Raw genomic sequence first — 18,726 nt, forward strand, 5'->3', positions numbered from 1 at the left:
AACAACAACAGACTTCCCCTCATTCTCTCCATGTAGAGGAGGGCGGAGGAATTGTTAATCAAAATGAAGCATATAGTCAAAGGGGTGGTGCTGGGGGCAGTCACCATATGAGTGCTACCAGGTCTGTGGGGCTGCCGGTTATTAATAAAGAACAGAGGGATTGGATGTTGAATGCATTTCAAAAGCACTCACCACCACATTACAAGGGTGGCATTGATCCTATTGTTGCTATCCAATGGTTAGAGGAGCTAGATCGTATTTTTACAGTTATGGAGTGTGATGATCAGCAGAGATTGTTGTATGTTTCATATATGTTGCAGAATGATGCATCTGATTGGTGAAAAAATACCCGGCTACCCTTGGAGTGCCAGGGTTATGCTATCACATGGCCTTTATTTGAGAGACAGTTTCTGCTGAGATATTTTCTTGAGGAAGCCTGTCTGAGGAGAAAAGGGGAATTTGAGGACCTGAAACAAGGTCAAATGTTTATTGATGAATATCTGAGCAAGTTTAACAAGTTGGCTAAATATTCTCATTTTCAGAGAGCTCCGCCTATTGAAGAGGATCTTATGCTTAAATTTCAGAGAGGATTGAATGATAATATTTCTGAGAAGCTTGCAGGGAATTCTTCTGATTCTTTTATGGCACTTATCAAGAAGTGCAAGGACATTCAAGAATACTACAGAAAGAAAAGTAAAGATTCTGTTATTCCTACTTATGGTCCCAAAAATACTTATGGGAATTCTAAAGGAAAAGGTTCACAGGTTAAATAGTCTGACGACAAGTTCAAAAAGTTTGGAAATTCAAAGCCTGACAATTTTAAATCTACTCCTCAGTGTTCTACATGTGGTAAGACTCATTCCGAGGTCTGCAGGAAAAAGCAAAGATTCTGCTATAAGTGTGGCCAAGCTGGGCATTTCATTAAGAACTGTCCCTTTATGAGGGGACATGTTTCTACAGTTCAGGCCACTACGACTCCTATTGTGGTTGAGGAACCATCTCTACCTCTTCCACCTCCTATTGCTCAAGTGTAAGCGGTGACTCAGCAAGAGGCTGAGAAGTCGATGGTACGAGGTATGATTTCTATTCATGATGAAATGATTAATGTTTTGTTTGATTCTGGTGCCACACATTCTTTCATTGCTGATTATGTGGTTAAAGATTTTAATTTGATTTTGACAAGAATAAGAACTCCTATGTGTATTGTAACACCCCGTATATATCCGGTAGCGTTATCATTACATCGTATTAACCTACGCTTAATTAAAAGTGCGGAATATTCTTTTTCTTTTCAATTATGACGTCATTATCAATTACCAACTTGATTACTTAATCAATTTCATAAAATATCGCCTGAATGTAAATTGCAATAAGGCATCTACTGAAATACCTCAATATATAAATAAAGTGAGTATCTAAATCACAGATCTACATCACGTAATCCGGACAATATCCTGATACATTATTACAACTCCAGATAAAACTAAGACATAACTAGTTTATGTGTCATGGACAATCCCCATGCTCACCAATTCAACAGCGACTCAACAAGATAATCATAAACATAAAATGAAGCTCAAAGCATAAAAGCAGCATGCATATCCAGCATCCAACAAGTCAGCATATAATATCATCAATATCTAACTCAGCTCCGGCCTCCTGTCGCCTGAGGTCTCAACATTACCCGAACCTGAAATAAGCATTCCCCAAACGTGGGGTGAGATCTCTAAACTAGAAATCTCAGTAAGACAAGGGGTTCTCAAGGATCTTCCACCCCTCTCACTTACATGTGCAATATAAGTTCTAAAAGCATTTATATCAATATAAGTTCCAAAACTATGCAGTGCAACAGATATTCATGCCATGTGTGTTTAAACTATTCTACTGGCCAGAGAAATGCAGGAATACGTCTATCACCCACATGTAGTACAAGGAACACCGCTTGCACCTCACCCACAGCCTCACCATATTGTATGTACTACATACTCAGGCTTATCGTATAGGTAGAACACCACATGCATATCATAAAGGCACTAGCATATAACAGCTCAATAGCATTTCCAAAACATCAAAAGCATGTAACACAGCATGCATATAACCATGCCCCCAAGGGACATGGTGGAACCACAACATGGCTAAACCGAGGACACGAAAGCTTACCTTGCAAGCTCACTATCCAATGCCAAGAGTCCTCACAGCTCAAGTCCAACACACAGCAGATCACAATCTGATAAGGACCAACAAGCATATCAACATACATAGCTCAAAAGCATTAACATAAAGGCTACGTTCTCCTTTTACAATTTACGTCTTAAGGCTTCCAACAAAGCCACAAGCCCTTAATCACATGATTCTGACCTAGTTCATTAATTATAGAAGTTCAACTTCATCACTCTAGGGTCCACAAACCCCTAATAGCCTACTGTCCTCACAGCACAGCTACTGTTCTTCGAAATCCCAGAATATCCGGATATTCCTCGGGGCATATCCAGATATGCATTATCCGAATATCTCACTGTCCATATTCAGATATAAATATCCGGATATCCAGATCCCCATATCCGGATATCCAATATCTGGATATCCAGATTGCCATATCCGGATATTCCACGAACAGATATCCGGATATTTCACGACAGAATGCAGTTTCTGCATTTCGTGAAGATATCCTTCCAAGGTTGGGCTTTTACCGATTAAAGACACTTAAACATGCATTTCTAGGTGTGTTTGACATTACCCAACGTTAAGTTATCATCTTTTAACCATTACATGCATCAAGGTTTCATTTTTAAGCATAAAAACTCAAGTTCAAGCGTGATGATCATACCACAAGCTCAAAACAGAGAATGGAGGTGCTCTTGGAGCTCTAACACAGCCCCTCAAGTCTGACTCGTAGATGTGCACGAAAAAGCACCACAAAGGTTGGTTCTTTAACACCAAAGGCCACCACTTGGACCTCCAAATGCCAAAACAAAGCTTCTCACAACCCAAAACCACCAAGTCAGAACCAAAGCTTCCTCACACAGCTCTTTAAACTCAGAAATGACACACCCTCAACACTCACAACACACTACACTAAGTGTTTGATGAAGAAACCAAGAAGAAAGATGCCTTCTTGGCCCTCAAAGTGGTGAAGAAGAAGGGAAATGGAAATGGAACAGTGTTTCTGGTCAGCCACCAACACAAGCCACGTACATGAAGTCTGATCCTAGGGTTTTGTGCCCATAATGGGAGTATTTATAGCCAAAACACATTTAAACACACAGTATTAGCTTTAATTGCTACGCTTAGCATTTTAATCCCAAACTTAGGATTCTTAACCTACTCAATTTTACAAGAATTATCATATTTTTTGGAGCACCTTTCCGGTATGCGCTTTTCATAGCCAGTATCAGTTTCTGGCACCAGTTCTCATTATTTTGACTTGAAACTCGTTTTACAAGTCCTACATATTATTCTAGTAATTAACATGCCCTTATTATAATTTTCCGGGATACTTTTTCGGTACACATTTATACCGACTAGCAGAACTGGTATCTGCACTTTTCTTTCGAAAAACGGCTTTCAGCAGTCTTAATCACTTATCATAATTATTAAAGCCTCTTAATAATTATTAGGGTCAATTATGGAATCATTTCCTAATTTAACATAATTAATTACTTAATTCCCTTAATTAACGGTACTGGTTCTTACATGTATTGTTACGGCTGTGGAAAATGTGTTTGAAGAAACATTTATTTGTAAAAATGTGAAGTTCAAGTATGATGACATGGAGTATTCTACTGACTTTATTGTCTTGCATCTTACCTTTGTGAATATGATTTTGGGAATGGATTGATTGTCTAAGTACAGTTTAAAGATTGATTGCTGCAGCAAGACCATTTCTATTTCCTCTAATGATGAAAAAAAAAGAGTCACTGTATTTGTCTGTCCTTCGGATTGTAAAGGCCTTGAAGGAAAGAGATTCCGGGTTTATTTTGTTGGGAGGTCTGGTTGGTGTCAATAAAGAGCTAATTTCTGATATCACTATTGTCTCTGATTATGAGGATGTCAAAATCCTGATTGAATACCACCGGATTTAGATGGACTCTAAAACAATATTTTAAAATCTTAGTCGAATACTACGTGACTTTTTTACCATTCTTTAAAATCCTAATTAAATATCAATAAAATTTTTTATCAAAAAATAATCCATTAAATTTTTTTAAAATCTCAATTCAATATCCCTAATTTCATCTTTCATGCCAACTTATATGGAGTTAGTAGACCTAAAACCAACGGGGCAGCTTAGGGCACTTACTTTTGGGACACAAAAGCGAATTATGAAATTAATTTAAATTTCACAATATGTCAAATATGTAACATCATTCAAACTATTTACATTTTTACTTTTGACTTCTTCGAGAAACCAACCCAACCAAAATACACTCGGGTTATAGTCAATAGAAATAGTCAAATAACATCCATAAAATTTCAGACAAATGTAACGAAAGGCGCAGATTCTATATTTGTTAGATAAAATGAAAACTAACACAAAATTAATGGGGATTTCTATGGAGATAAGTTATCTTCGGTGAACTCAAAACGATATCGTTTTGAGCAAAAATTGATATATTTTTATAATTCTGTATATTGCAGGATTATATTAGTCTTTATCATTATAATTTTTTAATCTTATAATCCAAAATGATGTCGTTTTAAATTCACTTGAGATAACTTTATCTCTGCTAACTGAAGAAATATTTTTCCCAAAATTAAATTATCAGGATAATCAAATTATAATAAGTAGTTCATGTATCATTAATGTTTTAGTAAAAAACGGAAGGTAACAAGATGGTTGACCTAATCTAAGATCAGATCAGGTTTTCGGACAGGATAAGTTTCATAGAATGGTTTTCTCATTAGTTAAAAGTGAATCAGCTGAATGATACAAGTGATATATTCAGTATTCATCTTGCTCTGAGAGCTACGAGCTTTTGGTCTTCTACACATGCTTTTGCATGAGAGGCAGATGCGGATGCATGAGGTGCCTCTTAGGGGTGTTAACGAGCTGAGCCGAGTTTTGATCTTAAAAAATTAAGTCTGTATTTAAATGTATCAGTCTGACCAAGCCTGTTACCTGTTATGAATATAATTATCGCTTTGTGGCCTGACTTATTTACAAAAAATAAAAGTCTGATTTAGTCTATTAGTCTTTTTAAAAAAATAAAACAACAAAAATTTATCCAAACAGAATATACAATCAACAAGACTAGTAATTCTATAAATATTCATAAATTCAATGTATATCCAAACAACATAACATACAACAAAATCATTCAAAAATTCTGTTTAACCAATAAAATGGGGCGAAATGGATTGAGGAGAAAGAGTAGTATAAAAAATTAAAATTAAAATTAATATACTAGACCAGTCTGAGAAGATCTAAGGCCGAGCTTTTGAATTGAAGCTTAAGACCTTTTTATTAAACGAGCTTTTATATAAGTTCAAGCCTGGTTCCAACAACCAGACATGTAAGTTCAGACTTTCACGAGTCTAGCCAAAGAACCTTGGTTTATTTATCACTCCTGATACCTGCTACAATAGTAATCATTCAAACTCAACCCAAACATTTTTTAATAGTGGAGGGCAACCACGTGACCTAAGTCACTTTTCATTCCTAATTCCTTTTTAAACGCTATATGATCATGGGATTGCAATAAGATAAAATATCATCCTCCTCTCGTCTTCTATTAGAAAATAATAAATATCAAGTAGTGCAATAAAAAAGACAATAGTATTGAGTACTTGAATTTTTCAGATCAAGTTTGGTGTGCTTTTTTATTTTTTATTTTGGAAAATTGGAGTGCTTTTTAAGTCGGTGCACGTGCCTAGTAATATTTATTTCCTTTAGTTTTCTTTTTTCTTTTTTTTTGGTCCTATTCCGACTAGATGTGCCACGATGAAGTTAACAATAACATCCAACTACTTTAAAAAAATAAGATGAGTCGTTAAGAGATTCATTCAGATAATTGAGATTTCATATTCGTTTTCACATAAAATTTGAATTATTAAAGTTTGTTTAAATTTCAAAAAAAAAAATGTCAAAACTCAAAAATCGAACCTGGGATCTGATGCAGCACATGTAGCTCAAGACATGAAACTTTTTTTTTGGGAAATACAAGACATGAATGAACCTTTAACCATTAAGCTACGATCACATGTGTGATATAATTATTTTATCATTATATTTACGAGTGAAGATATTTTAACTACTAAAAATTCTTACTACTAACTTATTACTCATCACATCACCATTGGATCAAATAGAGAGAATGTTAAAAAAAATTTGAAAAGAGAGAAAATGTTAATCTAATAATGATTAGATAGGTAGTAAGTTGGTAGTGAAAAATTTTGGTAGTGAATATATCCCTCTCTATATTTATTGCATACTTATAGATAAACCTAGTCCAAACGATTTAATCCGTTGTTCCCCAGTTGAACCATGCAGTTTTAATGTAATATCCTGACCGGCTTAGTGACAAACCCGACATTAAAAAATACTAATTTTTTCAGAAATAAAATAATTTTTCTGCGTACGTGACTTCGAAACTTATCCAAATGCTTTTTGCTTTCCATTGATATTTTTTTTTCAAGAGTCACTGAATCATTAAACCAAGCAATGATGTAGATTTCGTTTCCAAGAACTTAAAGAAAATAAATATAAATAATAAAAAAATCAACAATGAGAAAGAAAACACTAACAAACAAGTTTAGGAATTAAAGTAATATATTTATGTTTACATTTTTTAATTAGTAAACCCACCTTTAAAAAATAAAAATAGAAAAAAGAGTTGAGGTTTGAATGCATAACATGGTAGGTAGTAAGATAAACCAAATCCTAAAAAATAAATCATTCATATAAATGATGGTTCCTCGTTTCTACTGTTGCTGTATATGAAAAAAATTACAGCAAATATATTTGCACTAGTATACGGAGTTGGATCCTGAAATAATAATAAAAAATTCAGGATACGAATCCGGATCTTGATAAAAAATAAATGTTGCTGCACATTTTCTGATCTACAGACAACAACAGAGCTATTAAACCCATAAATGATATACATAAAAAGTTTTAGGATTTAATCTTTTTTTGCACCGTAGAAAATAAAATTATTTTTTATAAATATATAAAAATATAGGATTCATTTTTTCTGCAATCAATATAGATAAGTTATCTACATTGAGCTCAAAACAATGTTGTTTTAGGATGGAAATCAAGATGTTTTTGTAATTAAATTTATTTCAAGGTTATGATAGTCTTTTTCAGTATAATTTTTTAATCTTACAATCAAAAACAATATCATTTTGGGAGTGAATATAGATAACTTATCTACGTTCACTTTAGACATATTAAAACCAAAAATGTATAGACTTGTATTTTTTCTTAATTTCTGTTCTCTTCACATATTTCATATGGACTCATATTTTAACGTGTGTAAAAAAAATAAAGAAAAAATATTTTTTCATGTTGTGACTCTTTTTTCTTAATTTGCATGTAAAATTTTTCTTTTCTTTTAATAAATGTGAAGTTCACTATTAATTAAGTCACAACATAAAAATTCAATTCTCGTGTAAAAAAAATCAAACCTCAAAAATAAAATTACCTTATGGATAGGGGTGTAAATGGGCCAGGCTGGCCCGGCCCGGCCTACATTGAGCCCAGCCCAGGCCCGGCCTTTCAGAAAAATAGAGTAGGCTTAGGCTTATAAAAAAGATTTTTTAATAAATAGGCCATAGGCCAATTTTGTCAAGCCCGGCCTACAGCCTTGTAGGCTGGCCTATTTAATTTATTAAAATAAAATAATAAAATAATATTTATTTTATGTGGCAAAGACACAAAGTACCAAATACTAATATCTCTTACTTTTTGTGCTATTTTATTCTATGAAAGGAAAACTTGTCTAATGTCTCCAAATTTTACATGCTGTTGCAGCTTAATACCATAGAGCAATGGGTACCTTGCTGGATTATGATGTTGCTGATGAAAATCTTTCAATAATACTCTTCTTTCCCTTATCTTGATGGTGATTTAAAGATTTTTAAATGAATGACATTCTCTTGTAGAATTTATTTCAGCATCCAGTAATTGTATTTTTCATATTTTTCCCATTTCTTTGACTCTATTCCTCTATGATATACATTCTAGAGCTGAGGTTGTATGTTGACTCTTTCTTGTTTGTCATTTTTTTCTTATGAGAAGTATTAGTGCATGCATGAATGGAGCTTTCTTTGCTCTATACAATTATTATTATTATTTTTTTTTTTGATATCAACAATTATTTTTTTTGCTTAGTATATATAGTGGGAGGCCTACAAGGCCTGTAGGCCATGTCGGGCTTTCTTATTTTTGAAAATGGGCCGAGCTTGGCCTACAAATAAAGCCTTTAATAGGCCAGTAGGCCAGATAGGCTGAATTTTTTTTGACGTAGGCTTGGGCCAGGATGACCAAAGCTCAGCCCAGCCCAGCCCATTTACACCCCTAGTTATGGAGAACGATCTTAAATCCCTTTTAAAAAAAGAGAGAATGACATGATCTATCATCCCATCTGTCAATTGGCAATTGGCATTGAAATTCAGGGAATTGCGAAATTCAATGAACTTATTATTGTATGTATATATACTGCTCCTTTCTCCAATATCTCTCACTTTCTTCCTTTCACATTCCTCCCTCTGCACAAGTTAGTCTTCTTCTTCTTCATCTTCTTACTCTTCACTCTTCAACACTGATTTCAGTTCAATCACCACCGATCCGAATCCAATATCCGATCCTTTTTTATTATTATTTTTAATATTTTTGAAGATATGTTTGAAAGTGATGGCGCAAAAAGTCACGTGGTTTTAAATTGTTTGTGTGATCTAAATCTAAATCTAAATCTAAATCTAAATATGCTTTGTGGTTGTTGCAGGTAAGTGATGGCGCAAATACTGTTACACGGGGTTCTCCACGCCACCATCTATGAGGTCGATAAGCTCAAGACTCGTGGTGGCAATATTTTGACTAAGGTTTGGTTTCACCTCAACTAAATCTCTTACAACCATCGTTACTAACTGACTTTCAGTTAGTTTGTTAAACTTCTGTTACTTCTAAGATTTGCAGTTAGATTTTTTCTGTCGTAATTAGCTGCTTTTAGTTAGTGGATATTAGTTGATATTAGCACAGTGTTATTACAGTATATTAGTGTTGTTAATCTTCTTTCAAACGAGAAGATCGGTTTTTCAAGTGTGCTGTGGTCTCTGATTTTGAGCGTTTTTGGCTTTTCATTTTTTTTTTTTTCCAAATTTCTTCAACCGAGAAATCTCTGCCGGGGGTTTCTCTGATTATTTGGAAAAATAATTGACTTCAAAAACAGGATTTTTTTTCTATATATATTTATTTTTTTTGTGTTAATGATTCATCAGTTTGGATTTTCGAAGGAGATATTGTGGTTTCAACCTTGTTGTTGCAATCAATTTGCAGCCTATCAGTCTTCAATTTAAATAACCTTATGTTCTTTTACCTCAATAACTTTTGTTCTGTCACGAAGACAGAGATGTCTAACCCAATAAGCTAGTGAATTACTATTGGATCTAGTTGCTCTCTCTAAAGTATTTATAAGGTAGATATCCTTGAGTTTATGAGCCTCGTATATGAGTTTGTAAAGAACCTTGGATACATCACCCCAAAAGCTAGCTCAAAGGGTAGGAGTGTCCAATGCCTTATAAACTTCACATTAGTTGCACTTATAACCAATATGAGACTATATATCTCAACACGCCCCCTCACACGAGAGTCCATTGGGCTAGAAGCGTGGATATTGCACAGGCCCAATTTTTGGTTTACCTTCTTTGTGCTTTTATTTTAATTCCACTTTAAAATGGGGGGCGGTGAGGATCGAACTTGTGACCTTAAAGTCACTCAAGCTCCTCTGATACCATGTAAAGAACCTTGGGATACATCACCCCAAAAGCTAGCTCTGATACCAATTGTTGGGCTGTGCACGGGAAGAGACCGTCGACCCTAGGCCAAGTAAGCACCATATAAGTGGAAGGACCCATGGCCTTAAGGTTTTGGGTTTGATTATGGTGTTCCGAGTCCAGATTCTTTACAGAGCTCATGAAAACTTTCAATTCTATCATATGTATCCTTTATTCTGCTTATGCTATATTTTATTCCCAACAAAATAAAAATAAAAAATCTTAAGCACGCTGGAGCCTTTAGTTATTTGATTTTGTGTTAGTGGCTAAACTTCAACCTTATCAAAGCCTCCGGTGGAATCTATATAAGAATGGGCTAAAATGCTTTGCCTTATCAATTTCTCGATCAGCGCAGGCATTTTACTACTGTAGATAATTTATTCATACTTTTTTGCTCGTACATAAATGCACACCTGATGAAAAGATAATATTCAATTGTTTTACTTTTGCACCTTTGTTTCCCATGTACATTATTATTGACAGCTTGTATTGCTAATTCCGTATACATTGTTCTGTTTAGATCGTAACAAACATAGAGGAAACTGTTGGTTTTGGAAAAGGAGTTACTAGATTTTATGCAACCATTGATCTCGAGAAGGCACGAGTGGGAAGGACCAGAATTATAGAAAAGGAGCATCATAATCCTCGATGGTACGAGTCTTTTCACATTTATTGTGCCCATATGGCATCAAATATCATATTCACTGTGAAAGATGATAATCCTATTGGGGCAACCTTAATTGGGAGAGCATATGTTCCTGTTCAAGAGGTCTTGGGTGGTGAGGAAATAGACAGATGGGTTGAAATCTTGGATGAGCATAAAAATCCTATACATGGACATTCAAAGATCCATGTAAAGCTGCAATATTTTGATGTTTCACATGATCGCAACTGGGCTCTTGGCATTAGAAGTCCTAAATTTCCTGGAGTTCCTTATACTTTCTTCTCACAGAGACAAGGATGTAAGGTTTCTCTGTACCAAGGTGCTCATGTCCCAGACAATTTTGTCCCCAAAATACCACTTGCTGGAGGCCAGACATACAAGCCTGACAGATGTTGGGAGGATGTTTTTGATGCAATCACTAAAGCAAGGCACATGATATACATTACCGGCTGGTCTGTTTATACTGAGATTACCTTGGTAAGGGATTCTAGGAGGCCAAAGCCTGGAGGAGACACAACACTTGGTGAGCTTCTCAAGAAAAAAGCAAATGAAGGCGTCAGGGTTTTAATGCTCGTTTGGGATGATAGAACATCAGTTGGTTTGTTAAAAAAAGATGGGTTGATGGCTACTCATGATCAAGAAACCGAGCAGTACTTCCACGGCACTGAAGTGCACTGTGTTTTATGCCCTCGCAATCCTGATAACGGTGGAAGCATTGTTCAGGATTTAGAAATTTCCACCATGTTTACTCATCACCAGAAAATTTTGGTTGTGGACAGTGAGTTACCGAGTGGAGAGTCAGATAAGCGAAGAATTGTGAGTTTTGTTGGGGGTATTGATCTCTGTGATGGAAGATATGATACTCCCTTCCATTCACTTTTCAGAACCCTGGACACAGTACATCATGATGATTTTCATCAGCCTAACTTTCCTGGTGCTACAATAAAAAAAGGTGGTCCAAGGGAACCTTGGCATGACATCCACTCTCGGCTTGAAGGCCCCATTGCTTGGGATGTTTTGTTTAACTTTGAGCAGAGATGGAGGAAGCAGGGTGGGAAAGACTTGCTTCTTCCACTGAGAGACCTTGAAGATGTCATTATTACCCCATCCCCAGTTACTTTCCCTGATGATCATGAGACATGGAACGTTCAGTTATTTAGATCTATTGATGGTGGAGCTGCTTTTGGGTTCCCAGATACTCCTGAAGATGCTGCAAGAGCAGGGCTTGTTAGTGGGAAGGATAATATAATAGATCGTAGTATTCAGGATGCTTATATTAATGCTATTCGACGTGCAAAGAATTTCATCTATATTGAAAATCAGTATTTCCTTGGAAGCTGTTATGCCTGGAGTGCTGATGGTATTAAGCCCGAAGACATTGGTGCTTTGCATCTAATCCCGAAGGAGCTTTCACTTAAGATTGTTAGTAAGATTGAAGCTGGGGAAAGGTTCACTGTGTATGTTGTGGTTCCAATGTGGCCAGAGGGTGTCCCAGAAAGTGGATCAGTTCAGGCAATATTGGACTGGCAGAGGAGAACAATGGATATGATGTACAAAGATGTTATTCAGGCACTCAAAGCCAAGGGAATTGAAGAAGATCCTCGCAACTATTTGACATTCTTCTGCCTTGGTAATAGGGAGGTGAAGAAACAAGGAGAGTATGAGCCTCCAGAAAAACCAGAACCTGATTCAGATTATATGAGAGCCCAAGAGGCTCGGCGCTTCATGATTTATGTTCATGCCAAGATGATGATTGGTAAGTCACAAAATTTTAAGCTTCTGTATAAAAAATCACTCCCAGTTAAACTCGACTAGCGAGTGTGAGGTAATCCTTATATGCAATATTATCTTTGCATAATTGCAAAGAGGCTGTTTCCTGTATTCGAATCCATGACCTCTCCGTCATGAAAGAACAACTTTACCACATATTTTGTAAAAACAATCTTACATGCTACAGAAACCTCACTTATAGTCTAGATTTTGAAGCCATTTCTTGGAATCATTTTTATTTATTTTGTTGCAGTTGATGATGAATACATAATCGTTGGATCTGCCAACATAAACCAGAGATCAATGGATGGTGCAAGAGACTCAGAGATTGCAATGGGTGCTTATCAACCCTATCATTTGGCTAACAGGCAGCCAGCAAGGGGTCAGATTCATGGTTTCCGCATGTCATTGTGGTATGAGCACCTTGGCATGCTTCATGACTCCTTCCTCCACCCTGAAAGTGAAGAATGTATTAGGAAGGTGAACCAGTTTGCTGACAAATATTGGGATCTGTATTCAAGTGAGTCGCTTGAGCATGACCTTCCTGGTCACTTGCTACGCTATCCTGTTGGGGTTTCCAGCGAAGGAATTGTCACAGAGCTACCAGGATTCGAGTTCTTCCCTGACACCAAGGCTCGTGTTCTTGGCGGTAAAGCTGACTACCTACCACCCATCCTTACTACTTAGTTTCATTTTGTTACTTTGTTCACAAAATATAGTACTTGTGGTGACCTTAAGAGTGAGCAATAATTGTAATGTTCCTGTGAACAATGTTTTTATTTTTCTGAATATGGCCTCCCACATTTTAGAATCTGATGATTTGATTGTTGTTGGCTTGTTATTATTATGGATGTATTCCTGTTTTCTTAACCATGTTTCTTTTGTAGCTGTCTTTGGCTGTTGTCTAACACTATGATATCATTGTTCAGGGCCCTTTTTGTTTTGGGACATCTTTCTTCTGCTTCCTGTTTTTCATGATAAACTATATTTTGCCTTAAATATAAACCCTGGAAATTTTTTAGGAAAAAAACACTTGTGAGGTTGAGTATATAATGGAGACTTCAAGTAGTATAGTTAAATGACAAATGATATATAATGAAAGAACCATTGGGTTATCTTATATTCCTTTCTGGTGCTGGAATTTCCAACTCAGCAACCATGTGATGGTCATAACAAAGCTCTTGGTATTTGATAACATGGGAGCAAACAAATATGGCTCTAAAATGCAGTAAGCTTAGATTTCATAGTTTCTTGCTTCAGCTTAGTTACATTCAATTCAAAGTTGGAGCAGTAAGCTGATATATATGTAGTACGACATTGTGATTACATAATTTAAATAAGATTGAACATATATTCAAAAACTTACTGGTCAGGTTGATTAATTATATATAATATTTATTATAAATATATAAATTATAATTACAATGAACTGAGAAGCAACACTTCATCATGTTTTTTGATTCTGTTGGATATGGTTACCCCACATGCAGGAAGGTCTGGAAACTGGAAAGTCGACAACGCTATTTAATAGTAATTTTGTGTGGAATCTTTTCATTGGCTGATGCCTAATTTCAAGAAATAATTTTTTTAAAAATATATTAGCTCAACACGTGTATTTGATTTTTCTCCCCTAAGAAAGTGTGATATTTTCTCGTTTAATATTCAAATATCTCTTTAATTTTATTTTTTATTTTTGTAAAATATAACTCTTTAAATTTATATAACATCATAAAACTCTTTTATTTAATTTTAATGTATACACCAATATTTTGAATAAAACTAGCTGCATACTTTATCCCTTTATAATTTTGAGATATTTTATTTTATTGAATTTACTTAGAAATTATAAAATGCTATGGCTTTAGATTAAATATGTACACTTTATAATATTTCTGGTATTTATTAAGTACATATCTGCCTCTGCCTCTTCTGGATATAAGTCACTTAATTTGCTCAATACATGGACACGCGTTACACTCGGTTGCACAGTTTTGGAAAATATGTTGTCCTTCTTCGGATAACACGCGTCAAAAAGGTTAATCGACTTCATTCTATGCCCCATCATAGTCCCATGATATAATGGACTGGACAAGAATTCATCGATAGTTAATCACTATTAGTCACCCACCTACGTGTAAGAACTGAATTTAGCAGTGAGATTGGAAAATTACGTGTTCTTAGAATTAAGGATGGCAAAAACGAGCCTCATAACTGTCACAAATGAGTCGGGTTGGAATGATCTAAATGAGTTGTTAACCCGAGTCAACTCGACCCCAGCCAATCCAGACAAAAACGAGCCAGCTCGCGGTTAAACGGGTCAGTTCGCGGGATGAGTTATTTTTTAATTAAAAATTAATAATATAAAAAATTGCTATACCCGTACCCATTCTGGTTCGAGAAGCAAATGCTTATTCTGCAACTCATGTTATAGTTGGAACACCTCGGGGTCTTCATAAAATCCAGCCATCTACTTCTGTAGCTAAGTATTGTGTTAAGAAGTTATCCAAGGATTGTTGGGTTCTTGCTGTTAATAATGGAAAAGTTGTGTTCAAGAGAGATGACTCACCAGCAACTCGTGCTGATTTAAAAGGTTTCAACTTTTTTTTTTTTTTCTTGTTCTGTATTGAGATGTGAGTCTCATTGACATGGTAGAGTTCTCGGTCAATGAGTTTGTTGCAGGATTTGATCTGGATCAAAGAAATGGGTTGCTCGGTTCATTTCACTGGACACTCAGCAACCCGCGAGCCAACCAGTTGGCAACATTTTGAGCTAACTCGCGAGCTTTTTTTAGGCCAACCCGTGAGCTTTTTTCCAAACCAAACCGCGAGCTTATTTTCGGACCAACCCACAAGCCAACCCTAACTCGACTCGGATTGGGCTGAGTTGGATTTTATGACTCGTTTTTTTTCGAATCAACCCAAACTCAGTTTGTTTTTTTTGAGTTGAATACGGGTCGGGCCGGGTTGGCCCGTTTTGCCAACCCTACTTAGAATGTTAATTTCTTTAGAAATTACTAGTAGATTATTAAATATGGGTTGATTTTTATAATATCATTGAAGCTATAGTTAGCTAAAAATATCAATACTTTGTTATGGTTAAGTTCGAGACAGCTAAAAAATATAAATTATGGTAAGAGAGTATGGAGTTTCTGACTCTGGGAATTTTTTTTATAATTTGTGAATTAATAAGTTACTGAAGGGCCGTATGAATACAAATATTTATTCCACAAACTAACATTATCTGAAATGAAGCCATAAAAAAGGAATATATGTGAAATGTTAATCGACGGAGAGAACAATGTTCATGCAACGCAAATCATGAACATCATGTAAGACAAAACTTAATTGTGTGTAGATTTGTCAGGCAGGAAAACAATCTGATAATTTATTATCATTTTTTTTTACATATATACATTGTGACAAATTTCTATATGTCATATCCCAGAACATGTAATAGTTTTATTAGTTTATTCGAAAGTCAACAAAAGAAAGAAATTTGTTATGGACCTGACAAAGACTCATATTCTAGAAGGACCAAAAAGGACAGCACAAAAGGAAGAGAATCTCCTATTAACGACAATTCTATCCAGACAGCTAAGCTGTTGGACTTGGGCCCTCAATATTCCTAAGAGGCCCGACAGTACACTCCTATCAGGTAACCCTTGTATAAATAAGGAATTAAACCAATAAGGTACACACTCTCAAAATCCTCTCTCTTAGCTTGTCACTGTGCACACACCCCACGCCTTGACTATGTTGATTATCATTGTGCACAGTGATCAGCCTACCATCAAAGGTATCTCATTCATAGATACATGAAAGATGGTACATAGATCCTACATAAAATATACCAGCCACCGGCTGGACATCTCTGTCTTTTAGTAAGAACAGAATCATATAACTAAAATCGAATTTGAAAAAAAATACAATAATTGTAATATTTTTTTTTTTTTTGATAACAATAATTGTAATATTTAGCTAGTGCAAAAATTAGTATTTTTTTTATTTCTTCACCAATTTATCTATTAATCAATTAATTCAACTAAGACAATTAATTAAACTAGAACAATTCCTTACCAATTGATATACATGTTTAGTGATAAAAGAAAAATATTTCTCAAACTGTTTGAGATATATTTTATCTTTGGTCACTCCAAAATTACGTGGTTTTGTTTATTTATTTTCTTATATTATTTTAATTTTTTTATATATCATGAAAGTATCCTCATTCAACCTCATCTGGTCACCTTGTTCTTGGAGAATGGCTCATTCAAAAGGTTTGAACTCACTCTTAGGAGCTCAGTTGCCAACTAATTTATCCTTAAATTTTTTTTTTAACCAACAAATTTATATATACAATTTTAAAAATTAATTACTTTTGATCTATTTTTTAAAGTAAAGTACTTTTTGGGTCCTCAACAAAAATTACGGACCTATTTTAATCTCTTAGAAAAAAAGTCAATTTTTGATTCTTTTAAAATTCAAAATAAAATCAATTAGTCGAACTTATAATCCATCTGAAATTCAAAAAAGATCGGATTAATTTCTCAAAAGTGAAAAGGACTTATATGAATCTATTTTAAATTTTAAAAAATTACGAATCAACTTTACTCTATTTTTTAACACAATGAATCCAAAACTCATGCTAAGGTTGTCGACGTTTACAGTGACCTCACCCCCCACATATGACACACAACAACACAAGACACGCAAAGCACAATACAAACCGCAACCGCATTCATCGTATGGTTCTCTCAAACTTCTTATAATTTATAAAAGCAAAATCCAAACCGAACTCAAACTCAAACTCAAACTCAAACTCCTCTTTTCTTAATTCTTCCTTTCTTTCTTATATTCTCTCTCTCTCTTTCCATTTCTAAAACCCCATCGGCCATCAGAGAATTCTAGATGCTCACATCATCAACCACCAATTAACTATTGCCATTCTTTTTCATCCATCACCTTACAACAATCCACAAATATTTTAAACAAAGTCCATTTTCTTTTTCATTTTATATTATTTTATATTATTTCTTCACAAACTCACCCACACCTCTCTCTATTTATGCAGTTATAGTTATAAAACTCTACAACATCCTTCTCTGTTTCAGGTCAACATAAAAGTCCTCTTTTTCTCTGTTCTTGTTCTTCTTCTTCTGAACACATGGTGAGTTCTATCTCACAAGGTCTTGTTCTCACCACAGCTATGCTTGTATCAAGCACTGTTCTTTATCTTGCTTTCTCAAGGCAAAAGATTCACGGGGGGAATCCTGATTCTCATGATGATGACTCTTCTAACAAACAAATCTTACGCTCTTGCTTATATTCAGGTAAATAAATCACTTCTCCTTTCTTTTTGATTCACCTAACTTTCTTGAGAAAACTATTTTCCTCACTTTGGGGTATGGTTTTTTTTCAGAGGAAAAGAAAAGGGAGAGAAAGATGATGAAGAAGAAGAAGAAGAAGAAGAAAGTTCAATTTGCGGATAATGTGAAGGAAGCAATAGAAACGAGTGAGTTGGGTATGAAAGAACAGAGGAAACAAAACAGAGTATCGAGCAATTGCAGACATCAAACCCCTGAAATTCGTAGAATTCCAGAGAACAGAATCGCTTTGTATAACGGAATTTTGAGAGACAGAGTACATAGAATGGAATGCTCTTATTGATCGAACACTGTACATTTGTGTGGGGACTTAATACAAGAACATGGGACACAGGTTGTTCAGGACATCAGATGAACCTCTCTCTCTCTCTTTCTCTCTCTGTGTCTGTGTGTGTTCTTTTTATTTATTTATTTTTATATTTTCGTTTCAAATTTAGTTTTGTGGTGAGGGTGTTAACACACAAGAGAAAAAAGAAAAAAAAGAAAAAAAAAGTCTTGAAGATCTTGTGGTTGTAGATGCTGGACTTTGTCCAACTCGTGGTTTTTTTTTTATTGAGTTATCAAATATTGGCCAAAGTTTTGTTTTCTTCGAAAATATTTTATTGCTTAATTCTGTTTGAGATTTAATTATTATTAATTGAATAATCACCATAACTATAAGCACAATAAATATATATGGCAGAATTATTTCTGCGGTCACTTTACGTACACCAACAACGTGTACGGTTATGATTTTTTAGATTTTATCCTTTGTATGGTTATGATTCTCTGCAATTAATGCTTTCAAGTATATATATAGCAAGTAACTATAAGCACAATAAATATATATGGTAGAATTATTTCTGTGGTCACTTTACGTACACCAACAACGTGTACGATTATGATTTTTTAGATTTCATCCTTTGTATAGTTA

The 18,726-nt window shown here is 34.8% G+C and overlaps 2 protein-coding genes across 2 annotated transcripts; both read left to right on the forward strand.

Annotated features, from left to right (window-relative positions):
• The first annotated feature begins 8,683 nt into the window (after nt 1-8,683).
• On the forward strand, nt 8,684-13,369 carry LOC133303855 (phospholipase D alpha 1-like). Its single transcript, XM_061503824.1, has 4 exons — nt 8,684-8,720; nt 8,949-9,045; nt 10,517-12,416; nt 12,684-13,369. The coding sequence occupies exons 2-4, from the start codon at nt 8,956-8,958 to the stop codon at nt 13,115-13,117; spliced, it is 2,424 nt and encodes an 807-aa protein (XP_061359808.1). The 5' UTR covers nt 8,684-8,720; nt 8,949-8,955; the 3' UTR covers nt 13,118-13,369.
• Nucleotides 13,370-17,228: 3,859 nt separating this feature from the next.
• LOC133303865 (uncharacterized) lies at nt 17,229-18,407 on the forward strand. The gene is made up of 2 exons (XM_061503834.1): nt 17,229-17,759; nt 17,849-18,407. Exons 1-2 carry the CDS (start codon nt 17,594-17,596, stop codon nt 18,094-18,096), a joined length of 414 nt encoding a protein of 137 aa, XP_061359818.1. The 5' UTR covers nt 17,229-17,593; the 3' UTR covers nt 18,097-18,407.
• Nucleotides 18,408-18,726: the final 319 nt, after the last annotated feature.

The sequence above is a fragment of the Gastrolobium bilobum genome, unplaced genomic scaffold (genome assembly GCF_033153095.1).
Source record: "Gastrolobium bilobum isolate Gb01-03AN ecotype WA unplaced genomic scaffold, APGP_CSIRO_Gbil_v1 utg9231, whole genome shotgun sequence".
Lineage (NCBI taxonomy): Eukaryota > Viridiplantae > Streptophyta > Magnoliopsida > Fabales > Fabaceae > Gastrolobium > Gastrolobium bilobum.

Bases quoted from the DNA above. Each gene is read 5' to 3' on its own strand.
- LOC133303855 (XM_061503824.1), top strand. From the start codon at position 8,956: ATGGCGCAAATACTGTTACACGGGGTTCTCCACGCCACCATCTATGAG. The intron at 9,046-10,516 runs GTTTGGTTTCAC...TGTTCTGTTTAG, and splicing joins GTGGCAATATTTTGACTAAG to ATCGTAACAAACATAGAGGA. The intron at 12,417-12,683 runs GTAAGTCACAAA...ATTTTGTTGCAG, and splicing joins TCATGCCAAGATGATGATTG to TTGATGATGAATACATAATC.
- LOC133303865 (XM_061503834.1), top strand. From the start codon at position 17,594: ATGGTGAGTTCTATCTCACAAGGTCTTGTTCTCACCACAGCTATGCTT. The intron at 17,760-17,848 runs GTAAATAAATCA...GTTTTTTTTCAG, and splicing joins ACGCTCTTGCTTATATTCAG to AGGAAAAGAAAAGGGAGAGA.